The following is a 21837-nucleotide window of genomic DNA, read 5'->3' as shown; positions in this document are numbered from 1 at the left end:
AATAATAATAATAATAATAATAATAATAATAATAATAATAATAATAATAATAATAATAATAATAATAATAATAATAATAATAATAATAATAATAATAATAATAATAATAATAATAATAATAATAATAATAATAATAATAATAATAATAATAATAATAATAATAATAATAATAATAATAATAATAATAATAATAATAATAATAATAATAATAATAATAATAATAATAATAATAATAATAATAATAATAATAATAATAATAATAATAATAATAATAATAATAATAATAATAATAATAATAATAATAATAATAATAATAATAATAATAATAATAATAATAATAATAATAATAATAATAATAATAATAATAATAATAATAATAATAATAATAATAATAATAATAATAATAATAATAATAATAATAATAATAATAATAATAATAATAATAATAATAATAATAATAATAATAATAATAATAATAATAATAATAATAATAATAATAATAATAATAATAATAATAATAATAATAATAATAATAATAATAATAATAATAATAATAATAATAATAATAATAATAATAATAATAATAATAATAATAATAATAATAATAATAATAATAATAATAATAATAATAATAATAATAATAATAATAATAATAATAATAATAATAATAATAATAATAATAATAATAATAATAATAATAATAATACAGGCGTACCTCGATAGTACGTACCCTCGATAGTGCGTACCCTCGATAGTACGTACCCTCGATAGTACGTACATTTTGCCTCGATAGTACGTACACCAAAATTTAGTTAAATTTTAATCTACAAAAATGAGTCCGAATTATTAGTAAACGTATAGCAGAGACTCCGGTACTATGAATTTGTGTTATGCAGACTCCTATAACACGGATTTTCATTCATCAGTTTTAAAATATAGCGAAATGGAAGGCATGAACTAATACGTTTCATGTAATGATTGCAGTATTCTTCGCTTTACAGAGATATTTGTGCTCATTCTGCGAATGGAGTGACGTGAGAAAAGTCGGAGTCGTATATCGAGATGAGGAATCCACTCTCGAATGAAGTGACTCGCCGTGTAAATCAAATGGAGAGTCACGTCATTCGAGTCGAGATTTCTCACCTCGATATACGACTCCGACTTTTCTCACGTCACTCCATTCGCAGAATGAGCACAATTTTCTGCCAGTTCTGGCGTTAAATCCCAACAGTTACTGGAGAGGACTGCTTCTCAGCTTAGCAACTCGCACGGTTGGCCACCACCGCCAGCACCACGCTAATGCTGAGTACAAAAAGCGAGATTTTTTCAACGTGTTGTACAAAATACAACAGCGCGACTGCTCCCGGGGGGAAACGTTTTCTTTACCAATAGATTGTTGTAGTAAAATAAAAAAAAGCACATGATAGTTCTAAATATGTTGTGTGGTAATAAACTAAATTTCTCGGCGAAGAATGCTCTCCAAATCCTAAATCAAACCCATCAAGTTACTTATCCAAACTATTGATTTCATTTCACTTACTTGTTATTTTTTTTTTGTTTCCCAACAAATAACGGTTTTTTTTGCTATACGTATAAAATATTTGACAGTTTTCCATGAGTTTTGAAATTTAAACAACTTTGAGTATCGTAGGACACTGCAAGCCGCGGTTGCTAAGGAAAATGTTCTTAGTTTTTGACGTTTCGTGGCTTTGTTGTTTACGATTCGGACTTTAAAAAATCGTCAGCTCTCGGTTTAAAAAAAATCGTCAGCTTATCATGAGAAGTTGGATTTAATTCAAAAAGGGGGGTATGTGTGCTTGTGTTGTTTAATAACTTGATGGTGGCATGGTGGCTCATCTCATGAAGTTCCTTCTGGGATTCCACAAGAATTCCATACGGGACTCCCCTCGTGATTTGTCCACAAATTTGTTCCAGAGCTTTCCTCTGGGATTCCGTAAGCTCTTAATGAGATTCTTCCGGAAGTTTATTTAGGATTCCTTCAGAAGTTCCCTCTGTGGTTTTCGAGAAGTTTTTTTTCTGAGATTCCTTAAGAGATTCCTTAAGAGGTTCCGTCTGGTGTTCCGTCAAAAGCTCTTGCCAGGATTGTTGCAGAAGTTCTCCGAGATTCTTGCAGAGATTCCTAGATTTCTGTAGAAATTAATTCCGAGATTCCTTCAGAATTACTCCTTCTAGAATTACCTTAGTATTTTTCCTGTAACTCTTCCAGGTATTCCTTCCGTGGTTTCTAGACAAACTTATTCTAGAACCCCTCTAGGATTTATGTGATTCTTCAGGGAGCTATAACTAAGTTGCTTTTTCCTGTGTTTATTCGAGGAAATACTACAGGAACTACATTAGGAATTCCATAAAAAAAAAATACTCCAAAAAGTTCATAATAAACTCCAGGAGGATTTCCATTACAAATATCTGAAAGAACTCCAGAAGGGTCTGCAGGAATTCCTGACGGAGCTCTTGGTAGACACCAAAAAAGAGTCCCTAGATGATTCCTGGAAAGAGTTCTCGAAGATATCCCGGAATCAGTTTCTGAAAGAATTCCTAGAAGAAGCTCTGGGCCCATATAGCCGAGGCGGTAAACGCACGGGTATTCAGCATGACCATGCTGAGGGTGACGGGTTCGATTCCCGGTCGGTCCAGGATCTTTTCGTAAAGGACATTTCCTTGACTTCCTTGGGCATAGAGTATCTTCGTGCCTGCCACACGATATACGCATGCAAAATGGTCATTGGCAGAGGAAGCTCTCAGTTAATAACTGTGGAAGTGCTCATAGAACACTAAGCTGAGAAGCAGGCTTTGTCCCAAAGAGGACGTTACGCCAAGAAGAGAGAGAGAGAGAGAGAAGAAGCTCTAAGAAGAATCCTGGAAGAAGTTTCTGAAAAGTAATTCCCCAGAAGAAATTCCCGGAGGAATCCCGGAAGGAATTTTCGAAGGAATCCTGGAAAAATCTCAGAAGGATTACCTGGTGAAATTATTGCAGGAATCTCAGAAGGAATACTTGAATCAGAAGTAACTACCGAAAAAAAACGGAAGAAGTTCCTGGAGAGTTCTCGGAGAAGCATTTAGAGGAACCCTGAATGAAGTTCTTGTCAGGGATCTTGTAGGATTTCTGGAAGGGTTTCAGAAGGAATTCCTGAAGAATTCCCAGAACATACTCCGGGAAGAATCTCGTATGAAATTCCAGGAATAAATCCTTACAGATTGCTGCAAGGAGTTTTTGAAGAAATCTCGGTAAGAATTTCTGATACCATTTCCGAAAGTACTCCTAGAGAAATTCTGAGTGAAGTTGCTAGAATTTCCAGGAATACTATCTGGAAGCCCAAAAAAAATCCAGAGACATCCTAAAATAAACTATTCGGAGAATCCCGGATGAAATTCCTGGAGGATTCCAGTGACTCCTTGAGAAATTCTGGAGGAAAGCTCTTGAAGTCCGAAACGTAAACAAGAAGGTCACAAAACGTCAAAAACTTTAGCAACCGCGGCTTGCATTACCATATAGCTTGTACCAATTCAATTGTTTCGCTTTCTCGCTTGCTTTAGGGATTTCTTCAAGTTTCAAGTTTCTTTCAGTTCCGAAATTCTTCTAGGTGTTGGTTCCGAGATTTCTCCAGGAGTTCTTTCTGGGACTCCTTAGAGATTCTTCCAGGAGTTTCTTCTGCGATTTCTAATGAGATTCCAGGGTCTCTTTCAGAGATTCCTTCCAAAACTTCACCAAGAATTTCTTCTGTAATACTTTCGGGACTTCCAAGATTTCTTCAAAAATTTCTTCCAGAATACCTCCAGGAATTTCGTTCCGGGATTTCTCCATGAATTCATTCCAAGATTCCTACAGGAATTCTTCCCAAGATTCATCAAGTAATTTTTCCTTCAATTCCTCCAAGAGTTCCATGATTCCTCCAAGAGCTCCGGGACACTTCTAGAAATTTTTTCTCGTAAAAAAATAAACTCTTGGAGGTGTCCTAGAAGGAGCATTTTGAAAGGAGAAGAAGAAGATTTTGAAAATATCACGACAATAAATATTGCAGGAGAAAATACATCTATAATGTTTCTATAACAAGATATAATTGATCTAGATCGATTTAATTATATCTAGACCAGTTTGGATGGTTCTAAAAGATAACTCAAATAAAATCAATATAAGTTCTCAGAGACGAGATGCCCATACGAAGCATCCCCAGAGCACATGAAGATTTTTCCAATGAAGATAGCATCCTAAACAAGCAAAATTACGTAATTAATAAACGAACCCTTAGGCCACATGTAATTTTTTGGCAATCCTGACGTTCTAGAGATAACATTCTTTGATTTGAAAATGAAATTTGAAATAAAAATTTGTGCTTCGATAGTACGTACGTTTCGATAGTACGTACACTAAACGAAGCGGTGGTGTACGTACTATCGAGGTATGCCTGTAATAATAATAATAATAATAATAATAATAATAATAATAATAATAATAATAATAATAATAATAATAATAATAATAATAATAATAATAATAATAATAATGTTTTGTTTGTTTGTTTATTATCGACACTTTACACAGTTGTGCATTCGTGTCGCTGATAGATATTTAAAAGTTACAATTCTATGCTTCTCATATTTACAATTCCGTATATAAACCTGTATCCTTCAAAAATTTCAATAGTTTCCTAATACAATCGTCATTATTGCCTAATACTTCTACTAGACTTGTCGTGCTCATATCGTTCTCCTGCCTTTCGTTATCGTATTTCCTACATTGCAGCAACAGATGTCGCACATCCAAAAGTGTTCCGCAACAATCGCAATTTGTTGGTTCTTCCTTCTTCAGCAAAAAAGAGTGTGTTAGCCGCGTGTGGCCAATTCTTAGTCGTGTGAGTACACGTTGATCAGTCGCGTTGTCGCAATCCTTCCATCTGTGCGTGTCCGGTTTCACTTCTCGTAGTTTTGCATCTCTGGTGTTGTACCATTGATACTCCCATCGGTGCCGTAGGGACTTTTTCACCGCTCGTAGAACGTCCTCTCCTGGGGTGGCAACATCAATAACGGGTTGACTTCTGGCCTCATTTGCTAGACGGTCGGCTTCAGTGTTTCCGCCAATGCCGGCATGACCCGGAATCCAGCAGAAGCGGACGGGTTTGTTTCGCGCAATTTTCTCAACCTCCTGGATCCATGGATGTTTGGATGTTCCGGATTCTATCGCCAATAGGCAGCTTGCCGAATCCGTAAGAATAACCATTTCATTTCTTATGTTCGGGATCGAAATCGCCATTTTTAAGGCATAGGCTTCTGCGGAGAAGACACTGTAGTCTTTCGGTAGACTGGCTGTTCCTGTAAGTCCGTTGGTATAGAAGGCAGCCCCAACTGTTTCTTCGCATTTTGAGCCGTCGGTGTATACTACAGTTGATCGATGGAAGCGGGTCGAGAGTAGTTGTTGGATAACAGGGCGGACTTTTTCTGGTGGATCACCGGCTCTTACACTTTTCTTCACATCCCACACTATTGATGGTCTCCGCACGTGCCATTCACGTACGCTCTGTCTTACAAGTGATCCAACCACGGGGAGTGCTGTATTCGTCAGCTCCACCAACCGGTCTGATACTCGGCGTACTAGGGGAAGAGTGTTGTTGTCACGATTTTTCGACAGCATTCGGATGGCCGTCCGTGCCGTTGACTGAACTGCCAGAAGTTCAAAGGGTAAGGTACCTGCCTCCGCCATGACCGCGTTGATTGGGCTGGTCACGAAAGCACCAGAGGCAAACCGAACCATCCTGTTGTACTGTGGGGCGAGAGTCTGCAAGGTTGCTGCTCCTCCTCGACTAACTATTCCTATGCCGTAGAATAACTTCGCAGTAACTAACGCCGATCCAACATGCAGCAAGGTTTTTCTGATACCTCGAGGAAGTCTAGAACCAATCATTTTCAGGATCCGAAGTCGAGGCTCACAGGCTTCTTTTACTGATTTACAGTGAGGCTTGAAGGTCAGCGTTCGATCTAGGGTGACGCCCAAAATCCGCAAGCGGTTGGTCTTCGGAATTGCCATTCGGTCGATTGTGATTTCGTTCGCCGGCTCCCTACGTGCATTTGGACTGCAGTAGAAGATGCACGATTTTGTTGCAGATATTAGAAATCCCACGCTTTTTGCCCACTGGTCGACAGCTTTTACGGCGGTTTGCAATTTGCGGTGCAATCCTTGCGCTTTCGGTCGTCGCACAACAAGGAGAATGTCATCTGCGTACAGTAATATGTCGACTCCCTTCGGTATTACTCTGAATATAGGCTGCATTGCGACAAGGAATAGTGTTACCGAAAGAACGGAGCCTTGTGGTACCCCATTCTCCAACGCATGCTCACGAGACAGCTTTCCTCCTACCGACACCTGGAATGTCCGCTCCGCGAGGAAGCTTTGCAACATATTCATCATTCGACCGCGGATTCGCCATGACTTTAAAGTACGCAAAATTCCGTGTCGCCAGGTGGTATCGTACGCCTTCGATAGATCCAGAGAAGCTATCAAGCAGTGCTCATCGATGCACGGTAGTGACTTCTCCAGCTCGGCAAAATAAGTGTCGGTGCCAAGTCCGGCACGAAAAGCATGCTGTCGGTTGTCTAGTCGTCCACTTTTTTCTAATTCGGTGATAAGACGACGATTGATGATCCTTTCAAGCAGCTTTGCCATACAGCTGGTGAGCGAAATGGGTCGAAAAGCATCGGGTCCAGATTCACGACAGTTTTGTTTAGGAATGGGTACAACAATGGCATTGCGCCAGGTTGCAGGGAACTCACCATTACGCCAGATTTTATTCAGCAGTTCAAGGAGCGTCATCTTCACGGACAGAGGGAGACGTTGCAGCAGAGGGTACCCTATCATATCGGCACCTGTAGAGGCACCTCGCCCTTTGTCGAGAGCCCACAGAAGCTCATTCAGGGTTAAGTCAATGTTATATACATCTCCTGTGTTTTGCGAGAAGATCATGGACTCACGTTCAGCTGCCGCTTTCGCTATCTGAAACGAGGGAGGGTAACTACAAGTCGCTGATCTCTCTCTATAAACTTTCGCTAATTCTTCCGCTGCTTCTTCAGGGTTGTCCGTGAATCCATTCGCTCGTTTGATTACAATCGGCCGCTGTTGTCGGTTCCCACGTAGAGTGTTCACCGTTCGCCAAAGTTCAGTAGTTGTGCTGCTAGGTGAGATTTTTGCTACGAAGTTTTCCCAAGACTGTTCCTTCGCTTGGTTTACTGCCTTTCTTGCTTCCGTTCTAGCTTCTTGGAATCTCGCCAAAGCTACGGGTTGGTCAGGATTGGATCGCTGCAAACGTCGGAGTAATCGAAGACACTTCTTCCTTCGACGAATTGCCGTCTTCACTTCTGGGCACCACCATGGTACCGCTTTGGGTCCAATTCGGCCACTGGTTCTCGGGATTGACTTCTTCGCTGCTTCTATGATTTTTTCAGTAAAACTGACAACGTCCCACTCGACATCTGGTCGGATGGAGTCAACTATAATGCGCTCGTATAATTCCCAATCAGCTTGGTCATAGAGCCATTTCTGTCGTGTCATTTGTTGATTTGACCACCCGGGAACAGAGACCGTTATCGGAAAATGGTCGCTGTTGTACGTGTCAGATAGGATACGCCAGATGAATTTGTGAGCCAGACTTTCGGAACAAATCGTCACATCGATTGCCGAGGTGTTTCCCGTAGCTGGGTCAATTCGGGTAGGTGAGCCGTCGTTCAGGATCACCAACTGCTTGTCCAAGGTTGTTTCAGCGATGAATCTACCGAGCGCGTTTGATTGGTGTGACCCCCATGCGAGGTGGTGTGCGTTGAAATCCCCAAGTAGTAGGACCGGACCTTCCAGTTGATCGAACAGTTCATTCAGTGCAGTTTGACACTGAGCTGAACTCGGCGGAATATAAATAGATACAACAGTTACCTGGAGTGGTGTGTGGATGCGTACAGCTATGAGTTGGAGAGTGGTGTCGACCTGTATACGCTCAAAAGGTATGCCTTCTCGAATAGCAAGGCCTACCCCATGTTGCCAATGGTGTACACTATTTGATTCCAATAGAAGCGTGTAATTCCTACCGACGAAGTCTGTTGAAACAATGTGTCGACCCACTTTGGTCTCCTGGAGTGCTACGACAATAGGTTCGAGGTCAGCGATGAGGAGTTTTAACTCGCTAATGTTAGCCCTAAGGCCACGCAGATTCCATTGGATGGCGAAGCAGCTATCAGAACGACAATCAGTAATTGATCTAGTAGTAGAGGACGACATCGATGCTCTACTTGAGAGTGGGCCAGCTGTGGAAGAAAATAATTCCACGGTAGTCTCTGACGATAGTGGTTGGGGGTTGTAACTTGCCTGTGGGACGTTTTGCCCCACAGTGCCGGCTGCTGTCGAAACCATTACACTAGTATCTCCAATGCCGAAAACAGCCGGCACTGGGGAAACGCTTTGTGTAATGTTCATCCGACTGATTCTTGGAGGAGCTTCTGCTGATGACGGTTCTATCACGGTTTGGTTCAGATCTGTAAAGTTACCGGACGCGGCAGTATCTGTATGTTTCAATAAAGGATGGGAACTGACCTGTGGGACGTCCTGCCCCACAGTGCCAGCCGTTGCCGAAACTACTACACTATTGCTTCTAGATCCACCGGCAACAGCCGGCACTGGGGAAAGACTTTGTGTAGTATCGGCGTTGCTCTCGTTCTCGATTATGGTATTGATGTACGTTGATGTTGCTGACTGATTGATTGTTGTTGTAGGGCGGCGGTCAGGTGATGTTGCTGACTGATTGATTGTTGTTGTAGGGCGGCGGTCAGGGCAAAGAAGGGCTACCCGTTCCCCCTGCCGTCTATCCCAAATTTCCGGAATCGCGGTGTTTTCTGTGGTTCCATCGGTTACGGAGATGAATTCATCATCAACGGGTTGGGGTAAGACTTCCCGGATGACTCCTTCAATCTGCCGTACTTGCGTCGGAAGAGGTACTACACATTCCCAACTTCCGAACCGATTCATCTCATTGTCCGTATACATGCCTTGGTCGTCATAGGTGTCCAAACGTTGTTGGTGAGTTGGGCTATCGAAGACGCTGATTGGAAGGTGCCTGCGATGCTTCCGACTCTTCCTCGGAGTACTCCATTTGGGTAAGGTCGTGTGTGACTACTTTGGTCTTTTTAGTTTTTGGGGGTGGGCTTGGATCTGGTGAGGTATTCGATTTGTTACAGCTTGTGAGGCGTCCACGTTTTACTTCTTGGAAGGCTGGAGAATTGTTTCTTGATCGAGTGACGGGGCCAGTGATCGGTACTACTACTACTTTTGGTTCTCTGCTGTGGTGCGGTTTTCCTTGGCTGAGGGATTGTTCACTCAAATGTTGTTGTTTTTCCTGAGTGGTTTGTTGTAGAGTAGTTTGCGATTGAGTGGTTTGTTGCTTAGCGGTAATTTGTGCAATGTGTGCCATCATCTTCTCGATTTTTTCATCTTTCCGTTTGCTTTCCTCTTGCAGACGGGCAATTTCTTCGTCCTTTTTCATCATGGCCATTTCCAGTTCCTTCAACTTATTCTCTATTGTGCTTTGTTGTGCTACTACCTGCGCGTAGCTACCGCCTGATTGTTGTTCGGCTCGTTTCCTCGCCTCTGGGAAGGATACGTTATCTCGGACTTTGATTTTCATCACCTCCAGTTCTTTTTTATATACCGGACACTGGCGGCTGGTTGGCCGATGATCACCCTTGCAATTCCAGCACAACGGTGATTCTCCGCACTCATCTCCGTGAAAGTTGTTCGAGCAATTGACGCAGCGTTGTGGTCCAGGGCAACGAACGCGGGTATGTCCGTAGCTGAAGCAACCATAGCAGAGCATGGGATTTGGGATGTATGGGCGAGTGGGTACACGTCTCAGGCCAACTTTCATGGTTTCCGGGAATGTCGTTGTACAAAAGGTAAGGATAAGCGCGGGTGTATTCACTTTCCTTCCATCTTGATTTCTGGTGATGCGTTGTACTCGGATGACTTTGTCCTTCTTCATTTCCGCCAAAATATCGTCCTCCTCCATTTGAATTAGGTCAAAGGTAGAGATAATACACCTACTGATATTTAAGTTCGGATGTGGAATAACTTCCACTTCAGTTCCGTCGATCAGCTTCGTCAGTTTCAGTAGTTTGGTGACTTGCGCGGGATTACGAACTTTCAAGGTGTACTTAGTTCCTTTGGCTTCCGTCTTTGCATCTTCGATTTCTCCACCAGCACAAGTCTCAACCGATTTTCCGATGACATATGGATTAGTCGGCAACGTTACACCATCTTTTCCAATCAGCTGGAGATACGTCAGTTCACCAAAACTGTTGGTTGGATCCATAAACGTTGGTAATCTACGTCCAACATATCCTCCTGGGTCGCCGCTGCTAGCGGCCGCCATGTTGTTTTACGTTGGTATTACCAAATCGGCAACGGTCACCCGTTACCAACCCCAAATGAACGAAAGAAAAATAGAGAACAAAAAATTCCTACCTTCTTTGTCCCTTCAACGTGAAAACAACGGTATCGTACAAATATGCTTGCACCTCACTGTGAGTAGCAGCTCGTGGAACTCACTGTACCACTTTTCGGATGTCGGTAGACCACTTCGATTTTTCCTCACTTTGAAACTTTTAGCACTTTTTCTATTCCCGATACGTCTTGCTTCTGGCACGCCGCGTTCTTCGTCGCCGAAACGGTGAATGAAATCGCCCGAGCAGCCGGCAGCCAGCCGCTTGTTTTGTAGTCCACCGTATGTCTCCCACACAAAAAATCACTTTTTTCAGCCGTTTTTTCACCGAATTTCGCCAAACCTTCACTGTACACTGTGCACAAAGCACTTCCCGCACCGACTGGTGTTCGTTACGACCGTTTTGATCGCGAAAACTACGAAAATCACGGTTTTGTTTCGATAGCACACGCTATTGCCACAAATCGCGACGGTGTGTCGGAACGAGGATGAATAATAATAATAATAATAATAATAATAATAATAATAATAATAATAATAATAATAATAATAATAATAATAATAATAATAATAATAATAATAATAATAATAATAATAATAATAATAATAATAATAATAATAATAATAATAATAATAATAATAATAATAATAATAATAATAATAATAATAATAATAATAATAATAATAATAATAATAATAATAATAATAATAATAATAATAATAATAATAATAATAATAATAATAATAATAATAATAATAATAATAATAATAATAATAATAATAATAATAATAATAATAATAATAATAATAATAATAATAATAATAATAATAATAATAATAATAATAATAATAATAATAATAATAATAATAATAATAATAATAATAATAATAATAATAATAATAATAATAATAATAATAATAATAATAATAATAATAATAATAATAATAATAATAATAATAATAATAATAATAATAATAATAATAATAATAATAATAATAATAATAATAATAATAATAATAATAATAATAATAATAATAATAATAATAATAATAATAATAATAATAATAATAATAATAATAATAATAATAATAATAATAATAATAATAATAATAATAATAATAATAATAATAATAATAATAATAATAATAATAATAATAATAATAATAATAATAATAATAATAATAATAATAATAATAATAATAATAATAATAATAATAATAATAATAATAATAATAATAATAATAATAATAATAATAATAATAATAATAATAATAATAATAATAATAATAATAATAATAATAATAATAATAATAATAATAATAATAATAATAATAATAATAATAATAATAATAATAATAATAATAATAATAATAATAATAATAATAATAATAATAATAATAATAATAATAATAATAATAATAATAATAATAATAATAATAATAATAATAATAATAATAATAATAATAATAATAATAATAATAATAATAATAATAATAATAATAATAATAATAATAATAATAATAATAATAATAATAATAATAATAATAATAATAATAATAATAATAATAATAATAATAATAATAATAATAATAATAATAATAATAATAATAATAATAATAATAATAATAATAATAATAATAATAATAATAATAATAATAATAATAATAATAATAATAATAATAATAATAATAATAATAATAATAATAATAATAATAATAATAATAATAATAATAATAATAATAATAATAATAATAATAATAATAATAATAATAATAATAATAATAATAATAATAATAATAATAATAATAATAATAATAATAATAATAATAATAATAATAATAATAATAATAATAATAATAATAATAATAATAATAATAATAATAATAATAATAATAATAATAATAATAATAATAATAATAATAATAATAATAATAATAATAATAATAATAATAATAATAATAATAATAATAATAATAATAATAATAATAATAATAATAATAATAATAATAATAATAATAATAATAATAATAATAATAATAATAATAATAATAATAATAATAATAATAATAATAATAATAATAATAATAATAATAATAATAATAATAATAATAATAATAATAATAATAATAATAATAATAATAATAATAATAATAATAATAATAATAATAATAATAATAATAATAATAATAATAATAATAATAATAATAATAATAATAATAATAATAATAATAATAATAATAATAATAATAATAATAATAATAATAATAATAATAATAATAATAATAATAATAATAATAATAATAATAATAATAATGTTTGTTTGTTTGTTTGTTTATTTCCGACATTTTACACCGGAAGGGTGCATTCATGTCGCACGGTCTAATTCACATTTTGATTACAATTTGTTATTCTATTACAATTGTTCGCAAATCTCGTATCGCAAAAAAAAAATCACTCATTTGCAATTTGTTATTCTAAGTCTACAGTTGCTTGTACAATCCCGAGTCGCGCAAAAATTTCAGAATCCTAGTTGTTTTTTCTTCCTCGTTTGATAAGGCGTCTCGTAAACTCGTCGTTCCAATATTATTCTCCTGTCGCTCCCTTTCATATTTTCTACAATTCAAAATCACGTGTCGCACGTCCAGTGTAGTTCCACAGCACTCGCATGTTGGTGGGGGTTCCTTCTTCAGAAGGAACGTGTGTGTCAGGCGTGTATGGCCTATCCGCAGGCGTGTAAGCACTCGCTGGTCGGCTGCATTGCCGTGATCTGTCCACCGGTACGTATCGTGTTTGATTTCTCTCAGCTTCGCCTCTCGTGTTTCGAACCAGTTGTTCTCCCATCGTTGTCGTATCGCTTGCTTTATCGTCCTTAACGCGTCTTCACCCGGAATCGGCACTTCAACGGCTGGATCTGTTCTTGTCTCATTCGCTAGTCGATCGGCTGCCTCGTTACCAGGAATGCCGGCGTGTCCGGGAATCCAACAGAATCGAACTGACTTATTTTGTGCAATGTTTTCAATCTCTTGGATCCACGGGTGTTTTGATGTTCCTGTCTCGAGAGCGGACAAACAGCTTGCTGAATCCGTGAGGATCACTACTTCTCGATTCACATTCGGTATGGAAACCGCTTTCAGTATAGCGTATGCCTCTGCCGAGAAAACGCTGCATTCCTTCGGAAGACTGAAGGTATTCGTAAACCCATTCGTATAAAAAGCGGCACCAACCATATCCAACAGCTTTGAACCATCAGTGTAGACGACAGTCGAACTATGGAAACGGGTGGACAGCAATTGTTGGACAATTGGACGTACTTTTCCCGGCGGGTCGCCAGCTCTAATGCTCCTTTTAACATCCCACACTATTGACGGTCTTCGTGCGTGCCACACACGGTCGCTCTGCCTCAGGATTTGTCCAACTGAGGGAAGTGTCGTGCCCGTCAGCTCGGTCAATCGGTCTGATGTTCGCTGAATGAGCGGGAGCGAGATGTTGGTTCGATCTATTGCTAGTATTCGAATGGCCGTCCGCGCTGTGGTCTGTACGGCCAACATTTCAAATGGAAGGACCCGGTTCTGGAAAATAGTTGCATAAAGCTGTACTGGGATCGCGAGATCATTACGGACGTCCTCATTCGTGCCAACCGGCCTGACATTGTGGTTTTCGACAAAAGGATGAAACGAGTAACTCTCATCGACATCGCTGTATCGTTAGACCATAATGTCCAATCAACGTTCTCCGGCAAGATAACCAAGTACCACGACCTAGCGGAGGAGTTGAAGCAGATGTGGCACCTGGAGGACGTCCGTATAGTTCCGGTTGTCCTCTCGGCAACCGGAGTTGTCCCTAAATCTCTCCTGAGGTCCCTAGACGAGCTGGAATTGAAGAAGGACCTGCACAGCATCCTGAAAGCGGTGATTCTTGGAACCTGTAGTATAGTTAGGCGGTTCCTGAATCATCACAACTGAAAGTACATCCAAAAGCAGACTCATTAGGATAAGCTAAAAAACCGGCTAATGAGATCCACAGAGCCTAATCCCCTTTGGCATTCCGATTGCCCGGGGTAGGTGAAAGTTTCCAGCAATTTTTGCTGAGAAGTGCCAAAACTCCATAATAATAATAATAATAATAATAATAATAATAATAATAATAATAATAATAATAATAATAATAATAATAATAATAATAATAATAATAATAATAATAATAATAATAATAATGATATTAATAATAATAATGATATTTTGCCACTTGGAAGCCGTACAGCACCTTGAGGATCTGCAGTTTACGGTGTATTCAGCTGCGGTGGCTGTTGTCAAGACGCCGAGACTGCGGACGCGCCCGCAAGGCGACGGTGAAGGTCGCACACGCCCCAGCACACAGAAACCCGCGTGGATGCGACGTTTGGAGAACCGGATCGCCACATTGCGGACCAAGATTGGTCGATTAACACAGTACAAGCAGGGGAATCGATCAACGAGGCTAGTTCGTTATGTTGCTGAAATTGTGAAGCCCGCAGAACTCCGAGATCTCACAGAAGTCAACATTACGGAGATCCTCGACACCCATGTACAGCGGTTGAGTGCTCTTGCGAAACGACTGCGGCGTTATGGAGAATGTTCGAAGCGGAAGGAACAAAACCGGATGTTCAACATTAACGAAAGAGAGTTCTACAACTGCATCCGAAACGACAAGCCTGACTATGGAGAAGGCCTTCCGGAGATTGGCGAAGTCACACAGTTCTGGGCCAATCTATGGGAGAACCCTGTCCAGCACAGCGACGATGGGATGTGGTTGGCAGAAGAAGAGCGACAGTGTAATGGAGTTGGAGACATGACCGCGGTCGTAGTAACCGCTCAGGATGTACGCGAGGCTACCCGGTATATCAGAAATTGGGCTGCACCAGGACCCGATTTCGTGCACAATTTTTGGTATAAAAAGCTCACGACGATCCACGGGCGGATGGCGGAATGCTTCAACATGGTGCTAGAAGACCCCACGCAGCTACCAGAGTTCATTACCAGGGGTATCACTTATCTTCTGCCGAAGGACCAAAACACAGCTGACCCAGCAAAGTACAGACCAATAACGTGTCTTTCGAGTCTGTACAAAGTGCTGTCGTCGGTGATAGCGAGGAAGATACAAACCCACTGCGATGCCAACAACGTGATGACCGAAGAACAAAAAGGGTGTCGCAAAAACACGCAAGGCTGCAAAGATCAGGTCATTATAGATGCAGTCATTGTGGGTCAAGCCACCGATAAGCAGAGGAACCTGAGCATGGCGTACATCGACTACAAGAAGGCGTACGACTCAGTGCCGCACTCGTACCTTCTTAAGGTGCTGCAATTGTACAAGGTAGACGGGAACGTCATCAGGCTGATGCAACTCGCGATGGGGATGTGGAGCACGTCCCTACAAATCACCGACGGAACAGCTGTGTTGCGGTCCAGAACTCTCAGCATCAGGAGGGGTATATTTCAAGGCGATACCTTCAGTCCGCTATGGTTCTGCCTTGCAATGAACCCCCTCAGCAGAGCACTCAACCAATGCAACTATGGCTACCAACTGAAAAGTGGGGGAAGGAGTACAAGAATAACCCACACCTTCTTTATGGACGACCTGAAGCTGTTTGCGGAATCAGTACAGAGGCTGCATCAACTGTTGCAGCTTGTGACGGTGTTCAGCAACGACATCCGGATGGAGTTTGGAATTGACAAATGTCGGTCAGTCCATCTTCGCCGGGGTCAAGTAGTGGACGCCAGCTGTTTCCGCGTCAACGAACAGGAGGAGATTCGGAATATGGTTGAAGGCGAAGTGTACAAGTACCTCGGCTTCCTGCAACTTAGAGGTATTCGCCACACAGCGATCAAGAAGGAAATGCAGGACAAGTTCTTGCATCGTGTCAACTGTGTTCTGAAGAGCTTTCTGTCAGCCGGCAACAAGGTGAAGGCGAGCAACACGTTTGCTGTGCCCCTATTGACCTACAGCTTTGGGGTGGTAAAGTGGACCAAGACTGACCTCGAGGCGTTAGAACGAGCAGTACGAGTGGCGTTCACCAAGCACCGCATGCGCCATCCAAAGTCGTCCATTGAGAGAGTCACCCTGCCACGCGCAGTAGGAGGAAGAGGCGTCACCGATATCCAGGCACTATGTGTCTCCCAGATCCAGCAGCTGCGGGCATATTTCGTAGAAAGCCAGAACCGTCACGAAATGTACCGCACTGTATGTGAACCTGACCACGGTTACAGCGCCCTGCATCTGGCGCAGGAGGATTATCAGCTGAACTGCGACATCAAGACCGTCGACGAGATGATCGTAACGTGGAAGCAAAAGGAGTTGCATGGGACGCACCCCCATCAACTGGAACTCGAGCACATCGATAAGGCGGCGTCAAACGCGTGGCTGGTGCGGGGTGACCTGTTCTCAGAAACAGAAGGTTTCATGGTAGCCATCCAGGACCGGGTAATTGCGACGAAGAACTATCGGCGGTACATATTGCACGAGGACGTGGAGGACCGTTGTAGGAAGTGTAATTCAGTAGGGGAAACGATCGAGCATGTCGTTGCAGGCTGTTCAGTGTTAGTTGGATCAGCTTACCTCGATCGTCACAACGAAGTTGCCAAGATTGTGCACCAACAGCTTGCTTTAAAGCACAACTTGGTCGACAGATTTGTACCCTACTACAAGTACCAGCCGGACCCGGTTCTGGAAAATAGTTGCATAAAGCTGTACTGGGATCGCGAGATCATTACGGACGTCCTCATTCGTGCCAACCGGCCTGACATTGTGGTTTTCGACAAAAGGATGAAGCGAGTAACTCTCATCGACATCGCTGTACCGTTAGACCATAATGTCCAATCAACGTTCTCCGGCAAGATAACCAAGTACCACGACCTAGCGGAGGAGTTGAAGCAGATGTGGCACCTGGAGGACGTCCGTATAGTTCCGGTTGTCCTCTCGGCAACCGGAGTTGTCCCTAAATCTCTCCTGAGGTCCCTAGACGAGCTGGAATTGAAGAAGGACCTGAACAGCATCCTGAAAGCGGTGATTCTTGGAACCTGTAGTATAGTTAGGCGGTTCCTGAATCATCACAACTGAAAATACATCCAAAAGCAGACTCATTAGGATAAGCTAAAAAACCGGCTAATGAGATCCACAGAGCCTAATCCCCTTTGGCATTCCGATTGCCCGGGGTAGGTGAAAGTTTCCAGCAATTTTTGCTGAGAAGTGCCAAAACTCTATAATATTCTGCTATTATCAACGCATCCCCTGGCTTTCGCCCATCTGCGTTGTCTTTTCACTAGGCAATACGTCTACCAATTGATGTTTATGGGCTTGCCGGACCAAGTCATGTAGCTAAGCCAAACACCCCACCTACAACTGTTGGGTAGGCACCATTGTCCCGCCCACTGGTCTTTTACAGCTAGTTGTAGGTGCATGTGTGCGTGTAAGTATTGGAGTGTGTGTGTGTCAGTGTTGGTGTATTGTAGGCGCCAACTCGTTCTAATCCACTCTGATAGCTAACACCCTATTGAACCATTACCCTTAAATTTGGCAATCTATGAAATAGAATGAGTTAAACGCCTGTAAAAAACAGTCAGTTAAATCAAACAAGGAATATTAGTATTAAAGCGAAGATACAACGAAGCATCGCCCCGAACCTCGAGAGCACAAATTCCAAGAACCAAATGACAGGCAGCGCCGATAAGTCGATCGACTGGCCACCATCAGTGAATAACCAATCGAGTAAACCCCCCAGCACAAACTGCCACCAGCTCTCCCGACCTGCGCCCAACAAATCCGAGGAACAGCCCAGCCTTAGCTTCACCTTAAAACCAAAATCTAGATTACAGAGCACAATACTTCCCAAGTAACCACGCAGCTCGAGCCGCAAATCACGCACAACACGGCACAAATAAGACAAACACTACCACACCCGTACAACCGAAACCGACCTAGAGTAGAGAAGGGTCTCTTTCCACTCCAACCCGGACTCAACTGCACCCACAGGGCAGCGCACCTCACCCACACCGCACTCATTCATGCATCACTGTCCGAGCCGCACGGTCACCTGGGTTGAGTCTATCTGCATGACCTCGCCCAACCCGTAACGCAGAGTTTAAATCCCTCTCTTGCATTACAAAGTACTCCCTCTTCCTAAAAATCTGTGCGTGGTATAAATGAGATCTTAAGGCTGAAGAAATCGTCACCAATACAACCGCCAACACTGAGCACTCAATGATGTCGGCCTTATCAACGACGACCCCCTCAGTCCCAAACCCAATTATCCCACACTACCCAACACGCAGAAAAAAGCATGGTAAAATCAAAAATATTCCAGGTAAACTCAAATAAATTGTCAATTTGTTCTGGCAACAAAAATAAAACTGTTTGAAGCAAATAGAACGTCACAATTGAAGCAAATTCAATCCATTTTTGAAACAAACATGTATCTTCTGACTGGTTATGTAAGAAACAAATGTAAATTTTTTTTGTTTTTTTTTTTTTTTGTGGCAGGTCGGCCCTACGGAAATATTTGTTTTCCAATTATATTTACAAAATTATTTCCTTCTCTAGGAAAATCCACTTCCCGCGTCCCGCGTGGCACTTTCAATGCCAACATCATGTAGATAACATACGCTCCCGAAATCAATGGGATTTCGTGGAAACTTTTGGTGAAACTTGCCTTTTTTGCAAGAGGAAAACTTGTTTGGTGATGCAGCTGGAACTTGAGAGTTTTGTTTATGTTCTCGACGGCGGATCGGGGGGCTCTTCAATGGGTATTGTAGAAATCAATATGTAATTGAGTTTGTTTTAAAAATTAATATTTTAGTTTTAAATATTTTATCAGTTTACTGAATAAACATGAATATTTTTGTTTCAAACGAACGAAATTTGTCTCCGTGTAAGTAACCACCCTGCTGAAGCCGTAAGCACCGCACGCACAAAGCACACACACACCGACACGCACCACCCCACACAAACCACCAAGGCCGAACAAAAGCGGAAAGCGGTGCCACCACTGCTGAATCACGACTTTTTCAGTATAATTCAGCAATCGTAGAACCATTCCTCGACCCTACTCAGCCCTAACGGTCCATAGCAATGCCTGTCAATATATGCGCCTCACACATGCAACCCCTACACCCTAACAGTATGGTCACTTGGGTATCCCTGGGTTTTGACATGATGGTCAGGGATCACAGCCATCAAAACGTTCCACACTTTATCAGGTCTTACGACCTGTAGACATGATGATTTCTCAATAGTTTCAAGCTCTTTCGGACCTTCCGGTATTGGAGACCATCATGGCTAGCGGTGTTAAGTGCCAAAACTCTATAATAATAATAATAATAATAATAATAATAATAATAATAATAATAATAATAATAATAATAATAATAATAATAATAATAATAATAATAATAATAATAATAATAATAATAATAATAATAATAATAATAATAACAAATAGGTGGGAGCTCAGGTAAAATAACTCCTGGGCGTCCATGAAAAACCACCATTTGAGGAGTGGGAGCTCAAGGTAAAATATCTCCTGGGCGACCATGAAAAACCACCCTCGGCGAGCCAAGCTATTTAGCACTGTACTTGGAGTAAATGCCAATGCAGAACCCGTAGCTTCCGGGAATGAAAGCACACCCATATGGAGACACGAGCTAGACGAAATAGAAGAATGCGATCGCCCGAGGAGGGAGCCCCTACTGGAGCTGGTCCTGGAACGGGGGACAGAGCGAGCGGCCAGCGGCTGGAAGAGGAAGTGGTGCAAGAGCGGCCTTCCAGTCAACGGGCACAGCCCGTACCACGAACGCAGAGCAGAAACGGCAGCAATAGCAATCACCAAGGCCATGCTGCGCCTGCCAATGTTGCTGTGGCTGATCGACGTCAGTCACTCACGTTAGCAGGCGGCCGACGGCAGCGGATCATGTGGACGAGGGAGATGAATATGTACGTGATTCGCTGCTATTTTGTCTGCACGAGGATGGAGACGGACATGTCCGGCAGATCAGGGATGCTGGAAATGTTCAACGAGAGATTCCCTCGCTTTGCGAACCAGCTTGACTTGAACAAGCTGTACACACGACAGCGAGCAATTATGTCTCATAATATGCTCACAGCTGCAGAAGTGGAGTGCACCAAGCTGGAAGCGCAGAGGGAATTGGGAGAGGAGATGACAAGATCGAGCGATACGTCGAGAAGGAGTTCTGATGGGCTGGATGCATCGAACGCGAGTGAGAGTCGTGATACGACTGCACCCACTGCTCCAGGACCAACAGCGGATATGCAACGACAGCAACTACGAGACGAACTAGCGCTCCACATGGCCACAGCAGTCACGCAGTTCCGTGGGACAGACCCCATGTCCCGGCACCGAATACCAAAGCTGCGGAATTCCTATCGGTTAACAAGTGCAGTAAGCATCCTAAACCAGGATATTTTGACACAGTACTTGGAGGCCGTACAGCACCTTGAGGATCTGCAGTTTACGGTGTATTCAGCTGCGGTGGCTGTTGTCAAGACGCTGGGACTGCGGACGCGCCCGCAAGGCGACGGTGAAGGTCGCACACGCCCCAGCACACAGAAACCCGCGTGGATGCGACGTTTGGAGAACCGGATCGCCACATTGCGGACCAAGATTGGTCGATTAACACAGTACAAGCAGGGGAATCGATCAACGAGGCTAGTTCGTTATGTTGCTGAAATTGTGAAGCCCGCAGAACTCCAAGATCTCACAGAAGTCAACATTACGGAGATCCTCGACACCCATGTACAGCGGTTGAGTGCTCTTGCGAAACGACTGCGGCGTTATGGAGAATGTTCGAAGCGGAAGGAACAAAACCGGATGTTCAACATTAACGAAAGAGAGTTCTACAACTGCATCCGAAACGACAAGCCTGACTATGGAGAAGGCCTTCCGGAGATTGGCGAAGTCACACAGTTCTGGGCCAATCTATGGGAGAACCCTGTCCAGCACAGCGACGATGGGATGTGGTTGGCAGAAGAAGAGCGACAGTGTAATGGAGTTGGAGACATGACCGCGGTCGTAGTAACCGCTCAGGATGTACGCGAGGCTACCCGGTATACCAGAAATTGGGCTGCACCAGGACCCGATTTCGTGCACAATTTTTAGTATAAAAAGCTCACGACGATCCACGGACGGATGGCGGAATGCTTCAACATGGTGCTAGAAGACCCCACGCAGCTACCAGAGTTCATTACCAGGGGTATCACTTATCTTCTGCCGAAGGACCAAAACACAGCTGACCCAGCAAAGTACAGACCAATAACGTGTCTTTCGAGTCTGTACAAAGTGCTGTCGTCAGTGATAGCGAG

The 21837-nt window shown here is 40.8% G+C and overlaps 2 protein-coding genes across 2 annotated transcripts; one reads left to right on the top strand and one right to left on the bottom strand.

The window, feature by feature from the left end:
• Positions 1–12968: 12968 nt before the first annotated feature.
• LOC134289959 (uncharacterized) lies at positions 12969–14036 on the bottom strand. The gene has a single exon (XM_062856806.1). The coding sequence runs from the start codon at positions 14034–14036 to the stop codon at positions 12969–12971; it is 1068 nt and encodes a 355-aa protein (XP_062712790.1).
• Positions 14037–20149: 6113 nt separating this feature from the next.
• LOC134285310 (uncharacterized) lies at positions 20150–21634 on the top strand. The gene has a single exon (XM_062845871.1). It carries the CDS (start codon positions 20150–20152, stop codon positions 21632–21634), a length of 1485 nt encoding a protein of 494 aa, XP_062701855.1.
• The last annotated feature ends 203 nt before the right edge of the window (positions 21635–21837 follow it).

This window comes from Aedes albopictus, chromosome 1 (genome assembly GCF_035046485.1).
Source record: "Aedes albopictus strain Foshan chromosome 1, AalbF5, whole genome shotgun sequence".
In the NCBI taxonomy this organism is placed as follows: Eukaryota; Metazoa; Arthropoda; class Insecta; order Diptera; family Culicidae; genus Aedes; species Aedes albopictus.
The sequence above is the reverse complement of the archived record's forward strand: the minus strand, read 5'-3'. Positions and strand labels throughout refer to the sequence as shown.